This window comes from Emys orbicularis, chromosome 10 (assembly GCF_028017835.1).
Source record: "Emys orbicularis isolate rEmyOrb1 chromosome 10, rEmyOrb1.hap1, whole genome shotgun sequence".
Lineage (NCBI taxonomy): Eukaryota > Metazoa > Chordata > Testudines > Emydidae > Emys > Emys orbicularis.
This window is the reverse complement of record NC_088692.1, coordinates 15490716-15517065: the sequence shown is the minus strand read 5'-3', so window position 1 is coordinate 15517065 and position 26350 is coordinate 15490716. Positions and strand designations below refer to the sequence as shown.

Below are 26350 nucleotides of genomic sequence, written 5' to 3'. Positions count from 1 at the left end.
GTGGAAGTTGAATTCGTTTGGGGGAAGTGGTGTTTGCAAATAAAGCATGGACTATTTGCTTAACTATCTTGTGTTTGGGTTTGTGGTGTTTCAATGGTAAGCATGTTAATGAGACCTGGGTTTGTCCTTTTCAGCAGATGAACATTTTAAGTGTGGAACCTCTTAGTAGTTTTTTAAAAAAAAAAGTCTCTGTAAAATCTGAAATTCTACTATTAGGAAACTAAAGAAACAAGTACAGAGTACATTTTTTTTTTTTAAACCTTGTTTTAGCATTAACTTTCTCTCCTTGTAAAACTATTGCCTTAGACAACAGTTGTTGACCTCAGTGACAGAAAAATATGTACTAATTAATTTTTATAAACTGTACATATTTTTGAAATAGGCTTCTCATAAATCAAAATGTCATGATTGCAATATTTGATGTCTTTTGATCAGATAGTAGGAAGAAATAAACTTATTACCGTTAGAAAGGGTGGGATTCCTGGCCAGTCGCAAGATATAGAAACTTAAAACTGTCACTGGTTTTTGCCTGAATATAGAGCATCTGATTCATTCATATGCATAATGCTGTTCTGGTGATTCAAAGAAGAGTGCCTGTTACACCGGCGCTACATCTACTTTTCGTTGCCAGAGCAGTGAAGAGCACCCTGATTGTGCTGGTAAATATAGCCCACAAAGTGTAATTTTCAGTCAGTGCTTTTGCCTGAAACACAGCTAGGTGGGAAAGAAGGAAAGTTTTGTGCAACTTCTTTTTATTAAAAGGCAGTTACTTCTAAGCGTCAAGTAGCTTTCAACCATCCTAGAGGAAATGGATTTGTGGGGAGAGAGGTCTAAGGTACACAGTAAACCTACAAACAAGTATACTGATTCATCGAAGTCATTGTCCAAATTTCTTGTTTTAAACATCTGTAAACTTTACATTTTCAGTGTTATAGGTACTGTTGCTTTCAGAATTCAGAAAATTTGGTTTATGGTTGTGTGTGTGTGTGTGTAAGTAACTTCATATACTCTACCTAGCCTTATTAATTGAGGAAACTTGATTCAGAGATGTGGAATAGATTATGTGACAAATTGCTGCCATTTCTAAATTATTACAAATGAAAAATATACAGGCATTATGTAGAAGACTTTATTTGAATGCATATAATTTGTTTTGCCAACAGAGCTCTTCGCGTGCCTGGCTACATAATTCTGACTCAAAGGCAATAGTTGAGTAACCCTAAGGTGTACTAAGATGTCTGATGTGTTCAAATAAATAGTCAATATTTACAATAGCAGTGTGCATGTAATCTAATTAGATTAGCATGCTTAGAGCCATTTTGAGGAAATAAATCAAAGCACCAACTGCAGTTGAAGTCTAACTTCTGAACTTGTTATAATTTCTGCATTAATAATATTTCATACTCTTTTATTGTCTGAGTAAAAATGTTTAAACATCCTAAAATACACCAATATGATCTTTGTAAGCCATATTTTGATTAATTATGTCAACTGAATTAATTTTAAAATGTGTACAGAATAAGTGAGGGTTTTTTTCTGTTTTAACTCACATGCTGAAGACCAAGGCAAAAATCTGTTTTACAATGAATCTGTTAAAGCTTCAACACTAAACTCTGGAAAGAATATTGAAAAGGTAGAAACAGACATTTATAAGTGTTTTCTCTGTAACAAATAGTTGACCTTCAATAAAGTAATTGTGTCAGAAATAAATTCCTTTGATTGTAGCCCTACACTGTTGTTTTTGTTCAGATCACTTGAACATTGTCCACAGTAATTGAAGGTTACCTTTAGGGACAATTAGTTGACTACTTTTTTCCTTTTAAGTTCTGACCCTATATCAAGATGTCATTTTGGGTGGATGTTCTTAGTCATGAAAGTGTTTGAGAGTGCATTTTGTTTCAAGGTGTAGCTTTTGATGTTAGTAAAATTTTATGGAAACGAGAGTTTTTGTGTACTTTAATTAGTACATATTTTTAAAAGACTGTAGTATCTTAAAAAGAAAGAAAAAAGACAAAAATTAACTCAAATTCTTAGGCTTTCCTACACTTGGTTACTAGTCAACTAGGGTGGTTTTATAGATGTGAGTTTTGATCTAAATGGTATAATATAATGTTCTTAGTCTGAGGTATTCCAGCTGTCCCTCCCCAGCCCATTCCAGTATTTTTGTGTATTACAATGGTTACTTAGTATTAAAAGTGAATGGGAAGTTAATTTAACAGTCAGTCAAGACTTCCAAATAAACATTAATATTTTCTAATTGAAAATGTGTTCTCCTGACCAAATCAGGTATTCCCTTGCTGCATATGCAAGGTCAGAAAAGTCATAGAATCATTATGTATTGACGTGTTGGAGCAGAAAGGGAAAGTTTACAGGGAGGCAACAAAAGGAAATGTTGAATCACTTTGTGCCGTGGAGTACTGACATTCTGCTGCAAAACACTGGCAGAACTGGTGAGTCTGCAACTGAGAGGATCCACTGGCTTTAAACCCCTTTGTTTAGGGTGACCAGACAGCAAGTGTGAAAAATCGGGACGGGGTGGGGGGTAATAGGAGTATATATAAGAAAAAGCCCCAAATATCGTGACTGTCCCTATAAAATCGGGACATCTGGTCACCCTACCTTTGTTTGGAGAAACACAGCGGGCATTGACCTACTGGCTTTCTGCATTCTCCTGTTTGAGATTAATTGACAGCTCTACTTCCTATACTCCCCTAAACAACTCTTCCTCACATTTTATAAGGGTTTTCATTGTGTACTTTGGTGCACATGCAAAGTCCTTGCCTTGCTCTGATAATTGGCCATTCATCTGCAACCTGAAAGACTATATGCCTTGACATTTTGGATTGTAAAAACTTCCAGATTTATCCTTCAGATTTATGGTCAATTATGCCAACTCTCATGCTCATGTTTGTATTTCCTTAACCTTTTAAAAATGTTTTGAATAACTTGTGTTCATGAACGTGAGACAAATGACAAGGGGTAGCATTCTTGTTTGCAGTGTTGTATAGCTATGTTGGTCCATATCATGTGAGGAAACCTGCACAATGCTTTAAAAAGCTTAAAAGCATAACTTTGCTGGACACTAAAAATCATGGACTCAATAAAAAGACATTGGATTTATGGCTTAGTAGAACAATATGTAACTCACTAATGCTCCTTTGTCTTACGACTGTGAGGTATTAACTGCCCACTTCACCTTTAATGGTCTCTTGCAACATGTGTTAACTCATTTGCATAACGGTCTGTTCCACCTTGTATATAGCTGTGGCACTCTGAGTACCTTTCCAAGACTTGGAAGAGCTCTGTGTAAGCTCAAAAGCTTGTCTGTTTTTCCAACAGAAGTTGATCTAATAAAAGATTACATCACCCACCTTATCTCTCATAAGGGCTAGCATTGGGAATAGAAAAGCAGTGTTCTGTACCAGCTTTCCCACATAACTGTCATCTTCCAGCTATAGATATTTCCTGAGCTGATTCATTCATGATATAATTTGTGACAACTGAGAACTAATTTAAGACTTCTAAGCAAGTTTGACCTAAATTGAAATAACTTTTGCAGACTTGAATTCTATCTACTGTACATGTCCACTAACCTGGTTTTTGTATTGCCCTTCTGTTCCCCTTTTGGCTCTCTCCTCTTCACTCTTGCTCTGTTTCGCAGCACCATTGGCTCCTAGCAGTCTACCATAGTCATCTCTATCATGTCTATTCTCATGATTTCCAAATCTTATGGTGTCCTATGTGCGCTTAAGACTCATCTGATATTTACTGGATGCCAGCTCAAGCTGTGTCAAAAACTAAATTAATCGTTCTCTTATTTTATCATTTTCAATATCTTTATTAGTCTCTCTTTCCACATGTCAGCAAGCTTGGTGTTATATTTGGCTCCTTTCTCTTGTTCCCTCTTATAAACATGATCACTAAATTCTGTCCCTGACGTTTAAGATGCTCTCATTCCTCTGTTCGCACTGTAAACAGGGGCGGCTCCAGGCACCAGTGCAGCAAGCGCGTGCCTGGGGCGGTAAGCCGTGGGGGGCGGCCTGGTGGTCGCCGTGAGGGCAGCAGTCAGGCTGCCTTCAGTGGCATGCCTGCGGGAGGTCCGCCGGTCCCGCGGCTTCGGCGGCGGGTACGCCGAAGGCACGGGACCGGCGGACCTCCCGCAGGCATGCCGCCGAATCCACGTTACCAGCAGACCTCCCGCAGGCATGCCGCCGAAGGCTGCCTGACTGCCGTGCTTGGGGCGGCAAAATACATAGAGCCGCCCCGACTCTAAAAATCTTGTTCAGTTCTATATCTTCCACTTCATCTCTTTTTGGCCTTGCTAACGCTTGAATCACCTTCAGCTTCACTACAAAATGATTGAGTGTGATTGTAATATCATGTAATGCCCAGTGGCTGAAGCAGGTTGGAGCAGTCCAGAGCACGCCTTCAGGAAGTGGTGAAGTTGATGTTCAAAGGTTACCGGGTTGATTTGCCTGCGGATCTGGTAGGGTCCTAGGTGCTCGTGATCCAGCTTATGTGCAATCTACTCATTTTGAGTTATTTGTCCGTTAGCCATACCTTCAGCCCTACTGCAAATGTAGGGCCCTACTGCAAATGTAGGGCTCTCCTGCCGGCAATGGTGAGCATGGTGTTTGTATAGTGCCTTGGCTGCATCTGTTTTCTTTCAGCTCTTCCTGTGTTTGGTGAATATGATGACCCAGATCTAAGGCAGTAGGAACTATGAGTGCTATGGGTAGTGTGGGCTGGGAACGGAGGTGGAAGCCATAAGTGGCAAAAAGTGGGCTCATCTTGGTCAAGGCATGGTCTGCATTGTTGTACAAGAATTGTGCATATAGAAGCAGTAAAGCCCAGTAATTTTGGTGGTAATTTGTGAAGCATTGTGGGTTTTGGTCCAATACCTGGTTCAGTCTTTCTGATTGACTGTTTATTTGTGGATGGTAGGCAGTTGATGAATAGACATGCACCTCTAGTAGGTGGCATGCCTCCTCCCAAACCCGAGATATGAACTAGGGCCCGTGGTCTGAAGTGATGTAGTTTGGAAGGCCGTAGAGCAAGGGTGGGGAACCTCTTTTCTATCACAGGCCATTGACCCACAGAAAAAATCAATCACAGGCCACACCCAAGTAAAAAGCAACGTATTTTATTTTATTTTTTTAGAGAGAGAAATCTAAAACGTTCAGCTCACCTGCTTTTTTAGTGTGATGACTGAGGTTGCAAATTCAGTCAGATAGCAATTTTTCACGCTACAACCCTTGCAACCTGAACACCACCGTAGGCACGCGTGGGCTTGGGGACACTACTGGCTGCTCCGCACTAGAGCGCCGGAAGCATTCGAAGGCCGAGGACAAGATATGTGCTGCCGGGCTCCAGCAGCGGCCCTTGTGGGGTCATAACGCAGTAGAGTGGCTGGAGGCTCCACCTTGCCCCAGAGTTGCTGTTACAGCCGCTATCTTCAGCTTATCTCCTTCCTCGTCCCTGCCACTGTCTCCACCCCCCATAGATTAATGTCATAGGTCTATTTGTTTAGAAATACTTGCTGCAGGCCGGATGAAATTAAGCAATGGGCTGGATCTGGCCCGCGGGTCGTAGGTTCCCATCCCTGCCGTAGAGGGAGAACATGTGCAATGAGGAGACTAGCAGTATCCTCAGCTGTGGGAAGATGTGCCCCATTAACAAAAGGCACTGCTTTTGTCAATTGATCCATTACTATCAATATGGTTTGGTGTCTCTTGGCTTCTGTTAGCTTGATGATGAAGTCCGTTGTAATACTGGCCAAAGGCCTTGAGGGGGTCTTGACAGGTATTAATATACCAGAGTTTTATTCGGGTCACTTTGGTACAGCTGCAGGCATCACAAGACCTGATGGAGACCTGAACGTCAGATTGGAGCTTTGGCCACCAGAACGACCGATGTGCCATGCAAGTAGTCTTTGCTTGGTTGAAGTCTCTGGGCCAAGGGACACAAATGCACTGTGACAAATGGGGGCTTTACTCGGGGACATAAATACACCAATGAACAAGGAGGACTTCATCCTTTTGTGTGAGCTTATCCTGAGGTTTGGTGAGCCTCCAAGGAAATGGTGTGGTTTCAGGATGGCCGGGAGGCTCCTCATAGGATCTTTTAGGATCATTGGCATGTTCCCTGTTGTGGGGCAGAGTGTCTGCCTTCCTGTTGTGGGAGCAGGGCAGTAGGTGATAGTGAAATCAAATCTTGAAAAAAGATCCAAGCATAGTTGCTGTTGGATTAGGGCTTTAGCAGCGCACAAATATTCTAGATTTTTGTAATCAGTGAACATGTTAACTGGCCATCTGGCTTCTTCTAGGTCAGGGTTTCTCAACCTGTGGGTGGGGACTCAACATTGGGTTGCCAGAATGTTTCAAAGGGTCACCTGACAGCTCCTGTGGCACATGTCCCACGTGGTTGGCTGGGGCTCACCTCCCTGCTCTATGCACTGCAACCTCTGGGGTCCCAGTGCAACTCAGGTTTGGCCCAGCAGTCATGATGACGGCAATCCGGTGGGCCAAACTTTAGTGAGTGGCCCTGCAACCCCATGAGCCGGGTCACAATTCCACTCTGACAGATTTGGTCCAATCAGGGGAGTGGGGTCAAAACTGAGTGGCACTGCAACCCTGGAGGTTACAAGGCCTGGAGCGGAGAGCCAAGCCAAACCCAGCCAGCCGCACAGCACAGGAGCTGCCAGTGTGGGGTAAGTGCCAGGCAGGATCTCCCACCCCCCTCGGGCCAGGACCCGACCGAAACCACCCATGAGCCTCTACCCCCAGATGAGTCGTGACAGGCCACAAACATTTACAAATGGGTCCTGAACCCAGGAAGGTTGAGAACCACTGTTCTAGGTTAGTGATTCTCAATCAGGGGTACGGGTACCCCTAGGGGTACACAGAGGCCTTCCAGGGGGTACATCAACTCATCTAGATATTTGCCTAGTTTTACAATGGGCTACATAAAAAGCACTAGCGGAGTCAGTACAAACTAAAATTTCATACAATGACTTGTTTATACTGCTCTATATACTATACACTGAAATATAAGTACACTATTTATATTCCAATTGATTTATTTTATAATTATATGATAAAAATGAGAAAGTAAGCCATTTTTCAGTAATAGTGCCCTGTGACACTTTTGTATTTTGATGTCTGATTTTGTAAGCAAGTAGTTTTTAAGTGAGGTGTAACGTGGGGTACGCGAGACAAATCAGACTCCTGGGAAGGGGTACATAGTCTGGAAAGGTTGTGAGCCACTGTTCTAGGTAATGCCTCCAGGTCTCGAAAGCTGCTTTGATGGCAAGTAGCTCCATGTCTGAAATCTGATAATTATGTTTAGGATGGGAGAGCACAAGGCTGAACTTTTGTCGAGGCCCTGTTTCTGAGACAGCGCTGCCTGATGATGACATTAGAGTCATCAGTTTCCAGGATGAATGGCTGGCTTGGGTCAGGGTGGGTGAGGCTGGGCATGGGGATAAATGCTGTCTTCAAATGTTTGAAGCCTCTTTGGGCTTCTAGTTTCCAAGCAAACTTGGCGAGGTTCCACAGCAAAGATCTTGTAGGGGCCAGGATTCAGGAGTAGTCCCATATAAAATGTCTATAGAAATTAGCAAATCCATTGAAATGTTGAATTTCTCAAATGCTTCATGGTGTTGCCCAATCACAGTGCTTCCACCTTTCTGATCTCCATGTGAACTCCCTTGGCAGACCGAATGTAGCCTAAGAATTTGATGGTGGGCTGATCAAAGATGCATTTCTCCAGTTTAGCATGGAGCCCATGTTGGCAAAGTTTTTCTAGAATGTTGTGCACATGCTGGTTTTGCATAGACTGGTCTTCAGAGTAAATTGGGATGTCATCTAAGTAGGTGTTGTCACAGAGGCCCCGGGCGATGCTCTGGAACTGCTCCCCACAAAGCCAGTAGGGACTTTGGGGAGCCTCCTCTCCCATGGAGCAGACTGTCTTCAGGGCAAGAAGCTCACACGGCTTCACTTCCTGGGTCTGCCCTTGGAGCATTCAGCATATGCCCCTCCGTGTGCTTCCCACAGCGAGTCCGCCCAGGCGGGGTCCTGGGGAAGCCAGAGGGTCCTGCACGCACCCCCAACTTTGCAGTCAGACGTGACTCTCAGCCAGCCAGTAAAACAGGTTTATTAGATGACAGGAACACGGTCTAAAACAGAGCTTGTAGGTCCAGAGAACCGGATCCCTCAGCCGGGTCCATTCTGGGGTCCCGCGAGCCAGACACCCCCATCTGCCCTCACTCCTAGTCCCCAGCAAGCTCCAAACTGAAACCCCCTCCAGCCCCTCCTTCTCTGCTGAGTTCCTTTCCCGGGCCAGGAGGTCACCTGACCTCTTTGTTCTCCCACACCTTTAGCATCCCCTTGCAGGGGGGAAGGGCCTGGCCATTAGTTGCTAGGCGACAGAGGGTCGGCCAGAAACTGAGGCACCCACACAGTATTCAGAGGAAACATTGAGAACAGTCCCACTTCGTCACAGATGTCCACACAGCAGTCTAGCATATCCCATAAGACATCATTTATTAGATGCTGAAAGGTTGTGGGTGCATTAGTAACTCTGAAAGGCATCAATAGATATTCATAATGGCCATTCTGAGTTCAAAAGTCAGTTTTCCAATGATTTCTGGACTGGATTGTAACTAGGTTGTAAGCCCCTCTGATGTCTAACTTGGTCAATACTCCAGCTGTTCTTACTTGATCCAGGAGCTCTGGGATCTGGGGTGTAGCAGGTATCAATTTCGCACTGTGATTTTTATTTAGGGCATTGTAGTCCATACATAGTCTTGGGGAGCCGTCTTTCTTTTTCAGAGGACAGAGGCCCTGGCTGGGAAGGTGGAATGCCAGATAAAAATAGTCCTAAATGATAGTTAATTCAGGCTCTGACATGGGGTACATTCGCCCGAATAGAGTCTTGGTTCCAGGTTGTAAGTTAATTAGGAAGTTGTATTCCTGCTGAGGGGGTAGTGTCTGTGTTTTGTTTTTTGAATGCATCTGAAAATTCTTGGTACTTTGTGGGGAAAGTGATGGCTGACCTTAGCAGCAGAGAAGCCCACTCTGTTGCTTGAGCATCTCTCCCTGTTTTTGGAGTCTGGGCAAGGCATCCAATCTGAGGTTCTGGGGAGCCAAAATTGGAAGGTGAGAGGCAGTTGTCCTAGCAAAACTCAGAGTTAAATGTCATGATGTGCTGTTGCCAGGAGATATGCGGGTCATGTTTCACCAATTCGGGGATTCAGAGAATCAAAGGCAAATGTAGGGACTGGATCAGGCTGAATTGGAAGAGCTCATGGTGCTCCCCAACCATTACCTCCGAAACTGTAGTTTCTTGATTGACGGGACCAGAGGTGAGCAGCGAACAGTCAACTGTTTTGACTAAATCAGTGGTGGCATTTGACTGTTTGGGTAGTTGAGCCACAATAGCATCCATGAAATTGACTCTGAGGCAGGTGATAATCAGGACCTTCTAGGGGAGAAGTACCTGTTGGGAATCCTAAAGCCAGAGTTGCAAATGGAGCTGTAAGTATAGGGACAACGTCTACGTGTTGGGTGGAATGCGTGGTATGGGTTGCTGGAGGGGGTTTCCTGGGGCTTTCCTGGTATTGCCCAGGCCCAACCTCTTTATTGTGGCTTGGAGTGGTCTTTTCCCCAAGGCCATGTGGTTCAGGGACTTGGCAGATGGTTGCCACCACAGTAAAAGCACAAGTTTTCTTGCCATCGGTGTTCCCACTTGGGCTTGTGCTGAGTTCACTTGTATGGGCTTAGGTGAGTGGATGTGGGGTGGAATCCCTCTTCTCTTGAGTTGCTGCTCACTATATCTTGTGTTGATTCAGATCAAAGCTCAATAAATGCATCTAGACCCACTGGAGACTGTGTGTGCAAGCTCATCTTTTATTTCCTTGCTGAGACCAAGATAGAATTGGTGTAGCTGGGCTGACTCATTCCAACCGTGTCTGCTGCTACACATTGGAAATGAGCTGCATACATTGCAGCTGACCCTGAGGTTTGATGGAGTCTCTGTAAGGCTGCCTCTTCCGAGTGAGCCCAGTGAGGGTCAAAGAAAATTGCCGTAAAGGTCCTGAGGAAGGTGTCCCAGCTAGCCAGTATGGGATGAGCTAGCTCTAGCAGAGAGGACACATACTCCAGGACCTTGCCTATTAAAAGGCTGATGATCAGTCCCACCTTTGCCTGGTCTGTCCTGTACATGTTGGGCCGTAGCAGGAAATGGAGCCTGCAGTGCTTCACAAACCCTCAAAACTTGCTACAGGTCCTGTCATGGCACTCCGGTAAAGATGCCATGGGTTCAGGTTCAGAAGGCGACAATGGCCTGGGAAAGGCATGCCTGCTTGTAATTCTGTGATCTGTTCCTGAAGAGCATGGTTTTCTGCTCAAAGCTGGTCCATAGTGTCCTGTAAGATTTGGTTTTCCTGCCTGTAGATGGGTGATCTGCTCCTGGGGGCTCAGCATCCCCTCGGGATCCTTTGATGCCATACCTATTGGGTCCATACCATTTTGGAGTAAGACGAGCTTAGGAGGAGACTGTGCAGTGTGAGCAAACTCATGCCCAGTGCCTGAAGTGGGTTAGGGGCAGTCCAGAGCTGTGCTCAAGTGGTGCATGGGTGGTCTGGTATTCAGGAGGTCAACTGCTATTAGAGGCAGTACAGAGCTATGGTCGGAGTTCTTGCAGAGGGGGTTTGTAGCTGGGAGATCTAGTTCAAAGGGCTGGGTTGGCAGGATAGGTAGGCAAGGTCAGATGAGGCAGCAGGGCAACAAGGCCAGGTGGTCTAGGCAGCAACCAGCGGGCAAGAACATGTTGCTCAGACAGCTTCCTCTTCCTGTTGGGGTCTTTATATAGTCCAGGTATCCAATGGGAATGCTGCCTGTCCAGCCAATCAGGGGTTTGGAGTATGATTCCTTTGGAACTGTAGACCCTTAGCGCTAAGGCTGCTGGTTGGGGCAGTGGCTCAGCATTACTGCAATGGCACAGAGGCTGGGGGATGTGGTTTAGATACTCAGCAGGCCTGAGTTCAAATACTAGGGTCCTGTCACAGCAGGCACCCCCTCTGAAAATCTCTTCACTGGCTTTCTGGCCTCCCAAATAAAATTCAGACTCCTCGTTCTTGCCTTGAAAGTAACCCTCAACTTAAATCTAATTACTTCCCTGATTTTTTTTATTATTATTTTTTACTTAGCCCCACTAGTTTCCCCTTCACACAATCCAAGCCATCTGTCTTTGTATGTCTACCTTTTTGCCTTCTTTCATATGTGGAACTCACTCATCTAGTCAAACATGCTTCCCTTTTAAATACTCATTAAAAAGTCTTGTAAACTAGTTTGTTATATATGTATATAATAGCTTCATATTTCTTTTAAAAATAAATACTCTCAATCTGAAGATGTATATCTTGGCATCCTCCCAGTTAACTATATGAACATGTCTGTCTTTTCCCTGGTTCTCACTCCCTGTCCCTCCCTGTGTTATCTTAATGCAGCTCTTCTGCTTTGTTTGGTAAAATGCCATGCAAATCTGTGACTATGTACGTGATAACCCAACTTCTCTATAGGCAGTATTTTTGGACATTTTTCATAACGTCTCTACTAAAAAGCAGTTGATCCTAATGGATTATACATATGCAATGCTGCAAAGGAAGGTGAAAAAACTTCTAGGTATTTGCTAATATGTCATATTTCTCCACAAGCCAAGCTTAATTCTGTGGATGTGAGCAGGAATTATTATAAGCACTTAGGGTATGTCTACATTGCAATTGAATACTTGTGGCTGGCCCACGTCAACTGACCCGGGCACTAGGGGGTATAAAATTACAGTATAGGTGTTTGGGCTTAGGCCGAACCTCGGAAACCCCACAAGGGGGGTGGGTCCTGAAGCCTGGGCTCCAGCCCAGGCCCAAATGTCTATATTGCAGTTTTACAGCCCCGCAAGCTCAAGTCAGCTGATGGGTTGGTCATCGGTGTTTAATTGCAGCATGGACATATACTCTAAAATTAATTTGTATCTTACACTGCCAATCACTATTTATTGTGCATGTTTTAAAAAGTTTTAAACTTTAAGACTTAAATACATTTGTTTAAAACTGCATGTGTGTTTATTTCTAGGGGAAATAGCTGCAGCTGAAGTTTCTTCCTCTTTTGTGGCTTTGGCTGCATGTAGTTTAGTAGTCCTGGTAATACTGCTTGTGAACTGTGTTTCCTGCTGTAAAGATCCAGAGATAGACTTTAAGGTAAGCATTGAAGTTAAAAATGATACAAAAGTAATCTGGGATGGATAATGATATAACTAACGTACAAATGATTCAGAATATCACTGTACAGTGGATGTGATTTTAAACATTTTTCCTCTCCTGAAATGGCCAAATTCTGCACTTGCTTACATGCTGTGCAAGACCATTGAACACAAATAAGTGCAGAACTTGGCCCAGAGTGCATACTATAGCAAGTTACTTGTAATTTACTACAGTAAAAAGTTATCATAAGTGTATATATTTGCTAATAATTTTACTAGTAGTTTAATACTTTGCAAGACTGTGCTAAAGATCAGTTCTTCCTATATTGTCCTTGTTTTGTTTGTCTAATTGCCATTTTTACTTATTGACAGGATTACAGAACTTCTGTTAAGTAAGTGATTAGAAAGTACAACCTAGCAATACCTAAACTCTGCCTAGTGGAAAAATTCTGATTAGTATTCAAATACAGCTATCTTTGTGACCTCTGTGAATTTGGAATTACTTTGAATTATTGGAAGTGAAGCTTAGGGCTCAGCTGCTTTGAGATAATGTAGATGTTTGATCAAGTTATTTACATCATCTAGGGCAACATCTTTTGAAATCTTTCTGTAATTTTTAGCATATCAGACTAGCAATGCTTCTACCTTATAACGTTGTGATTAAATGAAAAAAGAATAAAGTAATTGCTACTGATGATTGTTTTTGGAAATGCAGGACCTCGGGGGAATCTTGTTTTCAAACAAAGTCCTTTTTTAAAATGGAAGTGGTTTGTTGAAAAGAATAAATTTGCTCAACTACTAGAGAACTTGAAAAGAAATTAGATCTGAATTATAATTTTTTTTTAAACAAAACCACTTAAATATATTATAACACACATTGCAATTGTCTCTGGATGGGGCGTTTGTCACCCCGGAGCTAATAATTCTGATGTAATCAAGTTTTCATGTTCAAATCTGATGAACTGTGAAAGAATATATTAGTCTTCCAGTTTGAAGGCAGTAAGATTCCTTGTATCGTGGTTTCCTAAAATCTTTGCTCTTGCAGGAATTTGAAGATAATTTTGATGATGAAATAGATTTTACACCACCAGCAGAAGATACCCCATCTGTTCAGTCTCCAGCAGAAGTGTTTACTCTTTCAGTTCCGACCATTGCTTTACCAGCTCCATCCCAGTTTCAGCCTCCTGCAGGTGATGTGAACCTTTTCTTACTATGAAACTGAAGATGATCAAGTGATAGTCATCTAGAATTCTAGTATCTGAAATGCAGTATTCATATGTGCATCTTGTTTATACTGTATATATTACACAAATCTATTGTTTATTTACTAAAGGGTTTACTGACTGAGTCTAGGCAAATGTTTATTGTAAATTATTTTTATTGTAGCATAAGAACTTTATGAAATCGAGAAAAAATTGTTTTTCTGTTAGATACAAAATAAAATTTATTCATATTTCTTCTCTTCAGAAATCAGCTATAAAATAGTTTTCAGAATCTAAATTTTCAAAAATTAGAGTGCATAGTAAATATTTTAATAGATGACTTTTTCCACTCTTAAACTAATATTAAAAAAAAAAAAGGACTAGATGGAGATACTTAGTTTGGCCATGTATAATTTTTGCCTCTTAATAGTCCTGGTTCATGGACCAGGGTCTGTTCCCAATGAAGCTAGTAGAATTTTAGCCACTGACTTAAGTGGGAGCAAGATTGAGCTTCATTTTAGCAGATTTTGGGGGGGGATCTGAAACTTGTACCTGTAACCCTGTTTGTCACACCATTAGCTTATTTTTACTGTGAACATCCTTTGCTTCAAATCTGTGAGGATGATGCTGAAAAATGGAATCAGATTAATTTTTCCCCTGTGATTAAAAAGGTTTCATGTATACTTTCCAAAAAAAAACAAAAAAACACAGTCCCCATATAGGAAACTGTAGTTACCTTTAATTTAATTGCAGCATCTCAAATATTATGCACAAATTACTATTTAATATAAAATATGGAATTATTATTTCCAGATGCACTTAACACTTCTGATTAATACAAAGAAATCTCTCTGGCAATACATCCATGGCCAACTGCAAGTGTTTAGAGAGGAAGCCCCAAGGAGACTTAAGTAACTATCCAGAGTTTTAAAAAGAAAACCATTAACTAAATGACTTCTAACATTTTTGCTTAAGAAATACAGTATCTTATATTTCAGCAGTGTGCATGCTGAATTTTCTATATATCTGCTACCTATTAATGTGGTATTTCCAGGTTACCAATGATTCCATGAGAATGTCTAACTTTGCCGCAAGAATTTTCTCTAGGCAAATGCATGAACTGGATTGCACCTTTAAAATGCTTGGAAGCTTTGAAGTTAATAGTGAGAATTGTAAATCATAGTGATTTCAGGTGCCTTTTTACTCTCGTATCAGAAGATATCTATTTTTTTACACAACTTTTAAAGGCCATTGATCCAGACTGTAAAGTAGACTAATACCTTTGGAGCATTTTGTATGCGGTAGGAATGGTTTAGAAATGTCTAGGAATTGTCATGCCCACTATGTATGAGCAATAATCAGTGTAATTTAAAGGTATTTGAGCCCATGTGTTAAGTCTGTAAGTACTGCAGGTACATTTGCATGATGTGCTGTGAAATGATACGCTTTTATTGTGGTTCACAAATCAGTGAACTCTAGGCCTTGATACAATGGAATATAACAGCTCCACTGGAACTGTCCTAGTCTGTCATGCCTGGAATTCACATGCTGAAGAAGGCTTAAAGATCCCTCCAAACTACAGATCAATGGTGACTGTTCTCAATTGATCAATGTCCAATTATAAGATTTCTGGGAGTTCTGGCAGTCAACCTCCCTCATCTGTGTATGTAAACCCATGCTTGAAAAATGAACTCAACTACTGCTCGCTTGAGCACTAAGCCTACTGCCATCCCCACAAGTTTACACCACCTTCAACTTCAAAAGGAAAAAGCATTTGTATACTATGTATAAAAATTCTTCCTGTTTATGCTTTTAAAAATATTACTACTAAGTCTGGCCAAAAAGTAGAAAAAAATTAATCCTGTTCGGTGCAATTCAGTAAATATCTTTGTTAGATAGTGTTCAATCAGGCCTATTTACTGTCACTACTGCATTTGTTTTTCCTCTTTTCCCCTCCTGACTTCACTCTACTTTTTCTTTTTCTTATATTAGATCATGGGGTATTTCTTTCTGAGTTGTTTTAAGCATGTTCCTGCCATTCTCACCACCCTTCTCTTTCTCAAAGTTGTGCTGTTTGTCTGTTCCCTTATATTTTCTCACAAAACTTTTGTGCATCATATATTCCTGTTTATCTTTATTTTATCACTTACACAGTCTCATGCCCTACTGGCAGATGTCTGGCAGAAATTTCTAAGCCTTAATAGCCAAAAGACTAAACTTACTAGACACAGGCTAATACAAAAGGTGGGATTTGGGAGGGTCTTATGTCCAGAGACAATAGCAGGTGAAAAGTCAGCTACTGTGAAAATCGAAAGGTGCTGGGATTTGATATTAGGGTTCTCTCTTTGGACCCTACTTGTGAGTCCAATCTTTATCTTTCTACAGGTAGTAGGATTTTATACTTAAAGATGCCCTTCAATCTCCTGTGCCTTCTCCCAGTTTCCTTTTACAAGGGTGAAGAAACACTATTTGTTCCTCCTGTTACAATGAGAAGAGTCTCTGCTACTCAACGCATCTCCCAGGCTCCATTAAAAAATAATAAAAAATAATAAAAAAAAAATCTTTCTGGTCAACAGGTCTACTGCTTTCCTTTGCTGTTGCTCTTAGTTTTTCCCAACACCAGCAGAATGAAAATAACTATCAGTTTTACTGTTTCTCATGAGATTCTGAAAATCAGCAGTGAAACCTGACAAGGCTAGTTAACTTTCATTCTTCTGCCGGTTGCAGAAGAATATGAGCGGCAATAGATGCTCTGAATCTGTCTGTAGAAGAAGACAGCATTGTATCAGTTTGCCTTCCTAATATGGACTGAGTATGTCTTTGCAACCTTAAGGGCCTGAAAAATGTTTTTGTTTTGGTAAAGCTTAGCTTTAGCAGAAGCTGATGGCACTCACCTAAGCATTTTTGAGGGAACTTTTAAACCTTGTGTGGGATAACTTACTGCAGACACTCAATTCTCTCTCTCCCCCCCCCCCCCCCCCAAAAAAAAATAACAACAAAAAAACAACAAACCAAAAATCTTAGACCTGTGAGGTTAAAGATCTAAAAAGCAGGCAGGGCCGCCCAGAGGATTCAGGAGGCCTGGGGGCAAAGCAATTTCGGGGGCCCCTTCCATAAAAAAAGCTGCAATATTATAGAATACTATATTCTCATGGGGGCCCCTCCGGGGCCAGGGGCCTGGGGCAAATTGCCCCACTTGCCCCCACCCCCGGGCGGCCCTGAAAGCAGGAGACTTTCTGAAAGAGGCCTGTTTTCCCTTTCTTGCCCTCTTTCGTATGCCTATTTGCTGATATTTGCATTTCCCCCTCTTTTTGTGCTGTTTGTGTCTTTGTACCTGGGTTGTTGTTTTTTTTGTCCTGCTTATTTTTAAAAACAAAGAGTTGAGAGCTGTAAAGGAAAACTGATTAGGATTAATCAGCTGCTTCTTTAAGCTCTGCAGAGCTGACTCTTAAGCAAAACTGACTAGGATCACAAAATCTCAGCATTTGATTTAACACTCTTCCCCCCCGCCCTTTACTTTCCCAAAAGGGGAGACTGTCTTGTCACCTCAGCAGATTGCTGCCTCTCCCCCAAGATTGTTTCCATGGCAAGGTCTACACTACAAACTGTTACTGTTATTGCTGTATTGGTTAGAATTGTGATGACGTATGATCCCTGACTGACATAGTTGTGCTGACAAAAACCCTTAGTTTAGACAGGTATACTGGCAAAACTGTTCATTTTCAGATATAGCATGTTTTGCTTTGGGGGTGGGGAAGGCGGGCCTGAAATAAGCTATACTGGTAAAGTGCTCCTACAGTGGCAAAAATGGGAGCTACCACTAGAGCAACTCATGGTAGCAGTGACAAAAGCTGTCAACAGGGCTTAGATGTCTTTAACAATTCTAACTGGTAAGGAACACAGTGGTAAACACATCTGAGCCTTGTCTACCCTGCAACTTCTTGTTACCACCAGTGGCGCTGCACTGGCAGTGAATTATGGGTATATTTTTGCCAGTGTAGATAAAGGCTAAGGGTTTCAGATTTCCCAGCAGTTGGCCCAAGGGGGCTTTTCGTGTGAAGTACATTTTTTAAAAAAGAAAATTTCCCCTCACATAGGTAGAGGCTGCAATTAGAGCAGCTGGGTCGGTGTGTAAAGAACTGGAGCTCTGCTGGTAAGGTGGCTAATCAGGGCTTGTAAAAGCCGTGAGTATTCCATGATCTGCTGTGGGCTTGTGTTCTGCCATTTATGTGGGACTTCTGTAAACAGTGATTTAATAGATTCCATGACCGTCTAATGCAGATATATTTACAGAGCTAAATGCAAACTCAGCTGTTTTGACTTTCTTGCTTTTGTTGGTTTGCAGTATATCTGGATGTGTTGAAAGCTAAAGTTTACACGTCATTCTTAACTTGCATTATTGTGCAAAGGTATTTCATTGGTCTTGGATCGGTTTCTAGTTGAATCTGTTTAAAAGCCTAAACAAGTTGAGAAGTGTCAGCTTTGGCTTTCGTTTCTGTCCTTAGGTTAGCCTTGTTTTAATACTTTGTCATTGTATATGTTTAACAATATTTTCTGCTGCTTAGCTTAATATGTGCATTGTATTGTAGTGTACTGTAATTAGTAGTGTAAGAACTAAATTTTTTTTTAGCATTTTAGGATCATGCATTATTTCATCAACAGTAGCATAGGTAATTTTGGCCATTTTGAGTGGCTTGATTTGTGTCTATTTTTTGTTTTCTATAACAGAAGGATCAAAGTCTCAAGTTGCACGTCAGAGTCTAAACTATATTCAAGAAATTGGAAATGGCTGGTTTGGAAAGGTGAAAAATCCTCCTTTAATATTGTAGTTCTGCAGTTGAGATTTTATTCCTAAGTAGAGACCTATATTACCATTTAAAATGATATTTATCCAAAGTAATAACGCGACAAGAAAATTGTCTTTAGAACTTAATTTGTATTGCTGTTTGCATGCACTTTGTTTTCCATCTCATTGCTATCTCTCTAATTCAGATGCAGTGCTGCTTAACAAAACATTACTTAAAATAGTCAGAAATTCCACTTCAGTAGACTGAGCATGTAAATCGCTGTTTTAATTTTAGCAGCTTTTTTAGAAAAAGCACTTTAACTCCAATTTTTATTTAAAAAAAATATACATACATTTTTTAAAATGCAGAGGCTTAATATCGCTTGTCAGAATAATTTCTTAAGTGTGGAAGCTTAATTATCAAAGCTTTGGATGTGTTAGCAAAAAAGCCAGAAAACACCCGTAGCCACATGTTTCTAGTGACTTCGTTTTTTCTTTGTGTTGTAATTGAGGTATAACAGGAAACCAGATACTTCCTCTTTAAACGTGACTGAAACTATGTAATGTAGAATTGTTTGTTTTTCAGGTCCTACTTGGGGAGATCTACTCAGGTACTAGTGTAGCGAGAGTAATAGTGAAGGAATTAAAGGCAAATGCAGGTCCCAAAGAACAAGAACGGTTTTTGAGAAATGGAGAACCTTACTAGTAAGTAGCCTCTCATACCTTGGGTAACTTGAAGATAGCCCATGCTACTAATATATACGTAAACCATGGAAAGCTGTCTTGTTCAATATTATATGATATTATATGTCTTCTTTTTTATATGATACTCACCTCTGTTCTTCCTTTTCAGTCTGTTAATATAAAGTAAATGTTGGTAGTTTAAGAAAGGAAAAATACACATTCAATATTGTCAACACTAAATTATCAAAAATTGAGTCAGACATATCCCCCTAGATCATGAGATTTTTAAATAGTGCAGTTTTGTGTTTTTATTGCCTTCCAATTTTTGAGCCTTTAAGAGTCAGGGCTGCCCAGAGGATTCAGGGGGCCTGGGGTCTTCGGCGGCAGGGGGCCCCCGCTGCTGAATTGCCGCCGAAGACCCGGCACTTCGGCGGCAGGTTTCCCCCCCCCCCCCCCGCGGGTCTTCAGGGCACTTTGGCAGCGGGTCCCGCAGTGGAAGGACCCACTGCCGCCGAAGACCTGGAGCGGAAGAAGCTCCGGGGGGCCGGGCCCCGCGAGAGTTTTCCGGGGCCCCCGGAGCAAGTGAAGGACCCTGCTCCAGGGGCCCCAAAAAACTATCGTGGGGGCCCCTGCGGACCCTGGGGCAAATTGCCCCCCCCCCCCTCCCCTGGGCGGCCCTGTTAAGAGTACACTTGGTTTGCATTCTTGGGCTTTTCTCTGCAGGCATGAAGGCTAGAGATTTTTTTTAATTGATGCTGAGATTTTCATGTAGTCACTTGCCTCCAGGAGCTTGAACTTTGAGAGAGAAACCAAATATAGTGAAACTTGTGATAAAATCACAAGAGTTGGCAATGCTTTACGTACTTTATTTTTTTAACAAAGCTTATTTTTAAGCAGCATCTTATCTGTTTTTAAACATTAAACAAATGTTCAATCCAATCAAAGAAGTGATTAGGTTATACAAATAGCTTTTTATCATTGTGTTTGGGTCACTTGCAATTTAACTTGGTGGTGGGGAAAAAAACTAACGTGGAATGGACATGAAGAAGCACTTGAAAAAGAAAAAACTGTTACTAACCTTACCACAACTGTTGTTCTTCAAGATGTTGCTCATGTCCATTCCACGACCTATCCTCCTGCCCCTCTTCAGAGTTAGCTGGCAAGAAGGAATGGAGAGGGTGTGGGGCCGTCTGGGTCCCTTCGACTGGTACATGAACATGGGGCATCAGAGTGTGCTAGAGCCGGCCTGATGGATACCACTGCGGGAAAAATCTCCAGGGATGGTGTGTGCGGCACACGCATACCTAATCTGGAATGGACATGAGCAACACATCTTGAAGAACAACAGTTACAGAAAGGTTAGTAACCGTTTTTTGACATCAGCTCGGATGGTGAAGGCTTGGGATAAACAGCTACTGGTGCTCCCATCCACTTCTAGAGTTGATGCAGTACTGATAGCAACCCAGGGAGCTGACCACGGTGACCAGGGAAGCTCTGGTTCTGATGATTTTGCCCTGAGGTATAAGGAGAGTCTATTTGCTATCAGAGACCTACGTCTCCCTGGAGGACATGTTTGCTCTTCACTATCCACGTTCACCCCTCCGATTAGGACCATCTCTATTCTGGCACATTAATACACCAGAGGAAGAGACCATCTTGATAAGGCAGTGGTATCCATCCCACCTGCCAGCCTTGAGGCACAGACATCGGTATTGTTGGTTCTGCTGGAGATGAGGGATCTGGCTTTCTCTTCAGATGAGTCTGAGGCCCTGCAACTGGGGTGGTTCTGTGCCAGTTGATCCATCCTACTGCTAATATTGGAGACTGTGGGAGCCCTGTTAAGACCCGTGTTCTTTTATTGATGCTGCTTTGTTTCCCTCCTCTGATATTCGGAGGCCGCCTTACCCAATTTGCCAAAAACTGGAGGGCTCTAAATACAGATGAATGAGTATCAGAGATTATTCATGGCGGCTATCTAATTGAGTTTTCTGGTACCTTCTACCCACAAACCCCCTTCCCAGTTCCTTTTCAGGGACCACTCTCATGAGGAGATTCTATTACATTAGGTGAACTTCCTTCTTCTCAGGGAAGCCATAGAAAGGGTTTTACCTCAGCATCAAGGGAAGAGGTTCTGTTCCCTTTACTTCTTGATCCCCAAGAAGAATGGGAAATGGAGCCCAATTCTTGATCTGAGACAGCTGAACAGAAGGACACATTATTTGCAGCTCTTGACATGAAAGATGCATATTTTCACATAGACATCCACCCAGCACACGGGAGGTTCTTTGGTTCCTCTTTGATCAAGAGCATTTTCAATTCAGAGGCCCCTCCTTTGGTCTAGCTACTGCACCCAGGGTCTTTACAATGTTGTTGTTTTTTTCCAGTTGTGCCAGCTTGGGTGAGAAGAGAGGGATTTACAGTCTTTCCTTACCTAGACAACTGGCTTCAGATGGGCAGTTCTTACAAGGTAGTCCAGCAGGCAGCCAGTGTTCTGCTCAACCTTCTGCCTTCCCTGGGTGTCTGTATCAATCATGAAAAATGCATGTTGACCCCCATGAGTTGCATGAGTTTTATAGGGAAGACATTGGACTCGACTATAGCAAAACCATGTCTACCTCTGGAGAGGTTTCTCATACATCAGGTCACTATCAAATCCAGGACATCAATCAGAACTTTCCTTTCCTTGCTTGGCCTCATGTACACATGTGATGCTGTTAGGGAGGCTTCATCCTTGCTGACTACAAGCTTGGCTTCTCTCCATGTACTCACCAGAGAAATGCAACATAAACTGCAAGGGAACAGTTCTGCTTAGCGTTTTAGACTCTCTCGTCTGGTGGACAAAACCAGAGAAGATTTGGGTGGGGATCCCTTTCCTCACACAATTCCTGAGGGCAACCATCATTACTGATGCCTCCCTCTTGAGTTGGGATGCTCACGTGGGCAATCATATGGCACAAGGCATCTGGACCATATAGGAGTCCAGAATGCATGTCACATCACTAGAACTCCGGGCGGTCCACTGAGCCCGCGTTGCCTTTCTCCCACTCATCCAATCCAGACATGTCCAAATAATATCGGACAACATAAAGGTATTTTATGTAAACAAGTGGAGGGAGATCTCTTCCTCTGTGCATAAAGGCAGTCATCCTCTGGAACTGGTGCATCAGCCATCGCATAACACTATCAGCAGCATATTTACCAGGGGTGCAAAACTCCCTAGCAGAGTGCCTGAGCAGACATTTTTCCACAAATCAGAGATTCACAATTTGGTTCTTGACAACGTCTTTGCCCATTTGGGGAACGCTGACCTGGAACCTTTTTGCCTCATGGGAGAACAGGAAACTTCCTCAGTACTTCTCCAGAGCAGCCCTGGGCAAGGGCTCCAAGGCAGATGCCCTACTGGTGTCATGGCAGGGTTGCCTGGGGTATACCTTTCCTCCCAGGCCATTGATACAAGTTCTATGGAAGATCCACCAAGACAGAGCTTGAGTCATCCTGATTGCACCCAACTGGCCGAGACAGTTTTGGTTTACGCATCTGCTTATGCTGTCAGTTCACCCACCCATGAACACCCACACACCGCTGGACCTTCTAACACAGTATAAGGCCAGGTTCAAGCTCATGGCCAGGTATTTGGATGGGCATCAGAAGTAGAGTGCTCATGTTCTAAAAGGGTGAAGTCCATCCTTAACCAAAGGCAGAAAACACTCTATGAGAAGCTGTTATTCCACAGATGGAAGCATTTCTTCTCTGTGGCTCACCAGTGTACCTTGTTTGTGGAATCTGCTGGGATTCCTGCTATCTTAGAGTATCTGCTTACACTTAAGTCTTTGGGTCTTGTGCTCAGTTCTGAGTGTGCATTTAGCAGTGATCAGCGCTTTCCATCCTCTGATGGATAACCATACATATTCACTCATCCTGTCAACTAGATTTCTCAGATCCTTTCAGTTGTAGGAGCACCAGTGTTCTGTATGCTATGTGTAACCTGTATGCTCAAAAGGTCTGTTACACTTCCTCCCCCCCCCCCCTTTTGTCTCCTCTTCCTCTCTAAATACCTGTGAAGTGGCTTTCCCCCTCCCCCTCCCTCCTGGAATGCTTGTAAAATGAATGGGCTGCTTGAACAGCTGGATGATCAGAAGAGCTCCCAGGTAGACAAGGTGTCTGGGACTCTCCCCTGAAGGCCCTTCGCCAGGACCGCCTGGCCAGTGGTTCACCGTTGCATTCCATCGTGCCTAGGGAAGACTTACCTTCATCGCGACGTCCATTGCTGCGCTGGGGGAGACTTACCTTGAAAAATCCTGACATCTCCAGTGCCGTGCCTGTCCTGGGAGCGTGAGTATGCAAGTGTGAGTGTGACCTCCCAGCACTTCTTTTGAGCTTAGCTATCAGTATAATAAAAGTGCTGCTTTCTGCCAAACTCTGGTGGGTCATTAGTCCTCCCTAAGCTTACTAGCTGGCCCAATTTCAGGTAACACTTTCCACCATTGAAATTCGCACCTCAGTGCGACCTCAGTTTTGTTTTATATTTGCTCACTAAGCCCCCCATTGAGTCTCTAGCCACATGCTCTATGGCCCGTCTGTCCATGAAGTTGGCCTTTCTAATAGCCGTAATGTCAGTCAGAAGACATTGGATAGGTCATTGATGTACTGCAACCACTTGAAAAAGACAGCAGTCAAAGTTAGCATTCAGAACACCTTGCTCAGAAAACTGGCCAGCTCAATCTGGGGTGCTTGTGCCCAGGTGCTTAGAACATCAGCCCTTGCCCTCTGCGACTCAAGAGCAGAGTATTGTGCTCCTGTCTGGTGTCACTTGTCTCACATGAGGCTGGTCGATGTAGAGCTTAAAAAAGCTATGTGTATTGTTACTGGGACTTTAAGTGCAACTCCATTGCCATGGCTGCCAATATTTATAACATAGCACCACCCCATATTCGCCGTGAGGGGGCCTCCATCATGCACCAGGTCAAGATCTGTGAGAACAGCGACTTGCCTCTGTATTCAGACCTCATCAACCACCTGCCAGTTCGCCTCTGTTATAGACTTCCTTTATGGTCACTTATGCCTCCACAGGACATGACGATGGAATCCGCTTGGCGTAACGAGTGGTCAGCAACGACAGTCATTAATCACTCTCTCATCACTGACCCAACCAACTGCCTGTCAGGTTTTGACTTGCCAAGGTACCTGTGGTTATCCCTGAACTGGTTTCGGACAGAGCAAGGCAATGGTGCGGCCAGCATTTTCAAGTGGGGTTTCATCCCATGATGTAGATGTGGTCAACTTCAGACTATGTTGCACATCCTTGACAAGTGCCTGCTGACTTACTTCGACAGTGGACTATTGGCTCTTCACTGGCTGATGACAATGCAGTCAAATGGCTGGGCACGCTGCGCATATGCTGAGAGAGTCAGAACAGTCAGTGAGCTGGGAGCACTCATGGCAGACTCACCATATATTATATTCTATAAAGAAAAGATCTCTTTACAACCCCACCCTAGATTCATTCCTAAAGTAGTTTCTGAGTTTCATATGAGTCAGGTAATCCACTTACCGGAATTTTTTTCCGAAAGCCACCTCTCAAGTGAAGAGAGATGGCTGCATTCTCTAGATGTCCAAAGGACTTTGGCCTTTTATCTGCAAAGAACAACGGATGTTAGATAGCTAAACTATTTGTTTACATAACAGAGTGATCAAGGGGTTAAGCTAAATTGACATAGAGACTTTCAAACTAGATCTCAAGTTGTATTACCCTTTGTTACAACTAGCTCATAGTCCCCCCTCCAGAGGGGTGAGGGCTCATTCCATTAGAGGGCTAACTACTCTGGCTGCATTGCTGAGAGACACACTCCTCCGAAAGATGTGTAGGAGAGCTACTTGTAGCAATTTGCATACCTTCCTGAGATATTACGCACTGGTCCAGTCATTAACTGCAAATACAGCTGGGGGGACAGCAGTATTAGTCGACTATCGAATCTGCATCCTCGCACCCATGCCATCTGACTGTTGGCTTATTAATTTCCCATGTGTGGAATACACATAGGGACTATCGCTCAAAGAAGAAATTGAGGTTACTTACCTGTAACTGGAGGTTCTTCAAGATGTGTGGTCCCTATCTGTATTCCACTACCCCCCCCAACCCCATCCCTGCAGATTATTCTGAACTGCAGTAAGAATGGGAAACAGGAGTGGCGTTGGCATGCACCACCTTTATACCCTTGATTCTGAGCACAACGGGAACTACAATGGAGGTGTAGGCCAACTGACAGTGCTGACAAAAAAATTCCTGACTCAGGTGCATAGTGCGCATACATATCCCACTTGTGGAATACAGACAGGAATCACATATCTCGAAGAACCTCCAGTTACAGATGAGTAAACTCCATTTGTTTGGTCTCCTGTTTTGGAGTCCAAGGATACTCGAGAATTGGCTGGAAACTAAAAGCTGAATCTTCATGTGCTTTTCAGGGAGTGGGCAAAAGTGGCTGTCCTGTTTCCACTGCCAGTTCTGGGGGCAGAGGGGGCACTGAGTAACTGGCTGCTTTAAACTACAATGGTTGTACAGTCCCACGGGGGGTACTGGAGCACAGTATGCCCCTGGTATGCCCTTGCATGCTCCCAACACATACACCATGGGGGAGAGGGGAAACGGGATGTAGCAGCATTGTCTCTTTACACCACTTGAGGTTCCTCATGCCAGGAGAATTCTCAGCTGTCCACTTAAGGCATCTTGAAGATTTCCTTGCACTGCTAGAGTATATCAAAGGGGATTTATTGAGTCTGAAGATCTGCCTCTTACACTGTTTCTATGTGGATTTAAATCTGACTTTCAAAAGAGAAAACTGAGATGCATAGTGGATAGTAGTATTCAATCATGTTAGAGCTATTAATGTGTATTGCTGTCTTTCTGACTTAAAATAATCTGTTTGTATTTTATTATAGCATTCTTCAGCATCCAAATATTCTGCAGTGTATTGGGCAGTGTGTGGAAGCCATCCCGTATCTTCTGGTGTTTGAGTTGTGTGACTTAGTAAGTAAACTTAATAGTGAAAATAGTAAATTTAATAGTTTATAGTTAGAAAATACTGTTTTCTTTAGAGTACGTTTTAAGAGGTTTTTGTGAACCTCATTATTGAAACCACGTGTTCATTTTGAAAAATTCCTTGAAGAGTCAAATGAAGGTATCTTAAAAGGTAAATAACATTTATTTACTTTTTTTCATTTGCGGACCACAGAAGCAGTATTTGTTTATACTTAGCTCTCTAAGTTCAGGATTTAACCTCTAGTTTTATTGTGGGACTTTCTAAAGAGGAAAATAATTGTACAGAAAGTAAGCTTTGCCACTTTGTTCTTCCTGGACAACAGAATTGTTAGTATAGCCCATTTTGAAAAAAAACCCTGTTAATTCTATGCATGAATGAGG

At 42.8% G+C, this 26350-nt stretch overlaps 1 protein-coding gene across 1 annotated transcript in view; it reads left to right on the top strand.

Annotated features, from left to right (window-relative positions):
• The window catches only part of LMTK2 (lemur tyrosine kinase 2), an 80218-nt gene that overhangs the window by 11601 nt on the left and 42267 nt on the right, over positions 1-26350 (top strand). The window contains exons 2-6 of the mRNA XM_065412420.1: positions 12132-12256; positions 13304-13448; positions 18189-18262; positions 18833-18951; positions 25870-25957. Coding sequence (XP_065268492.1) covers positions 12132-12256; positions 13304-13448; positions 18189-18262; positions 18833-18951; positions 25870-25957 — 551 coding nt within the window. The remainder of the gene's footprint in view (positions 1-12131; positions 12257-13303; positions 13449-18188; positions 18263-18832; positions 18952-25869; positions 25958-26350) is intronic.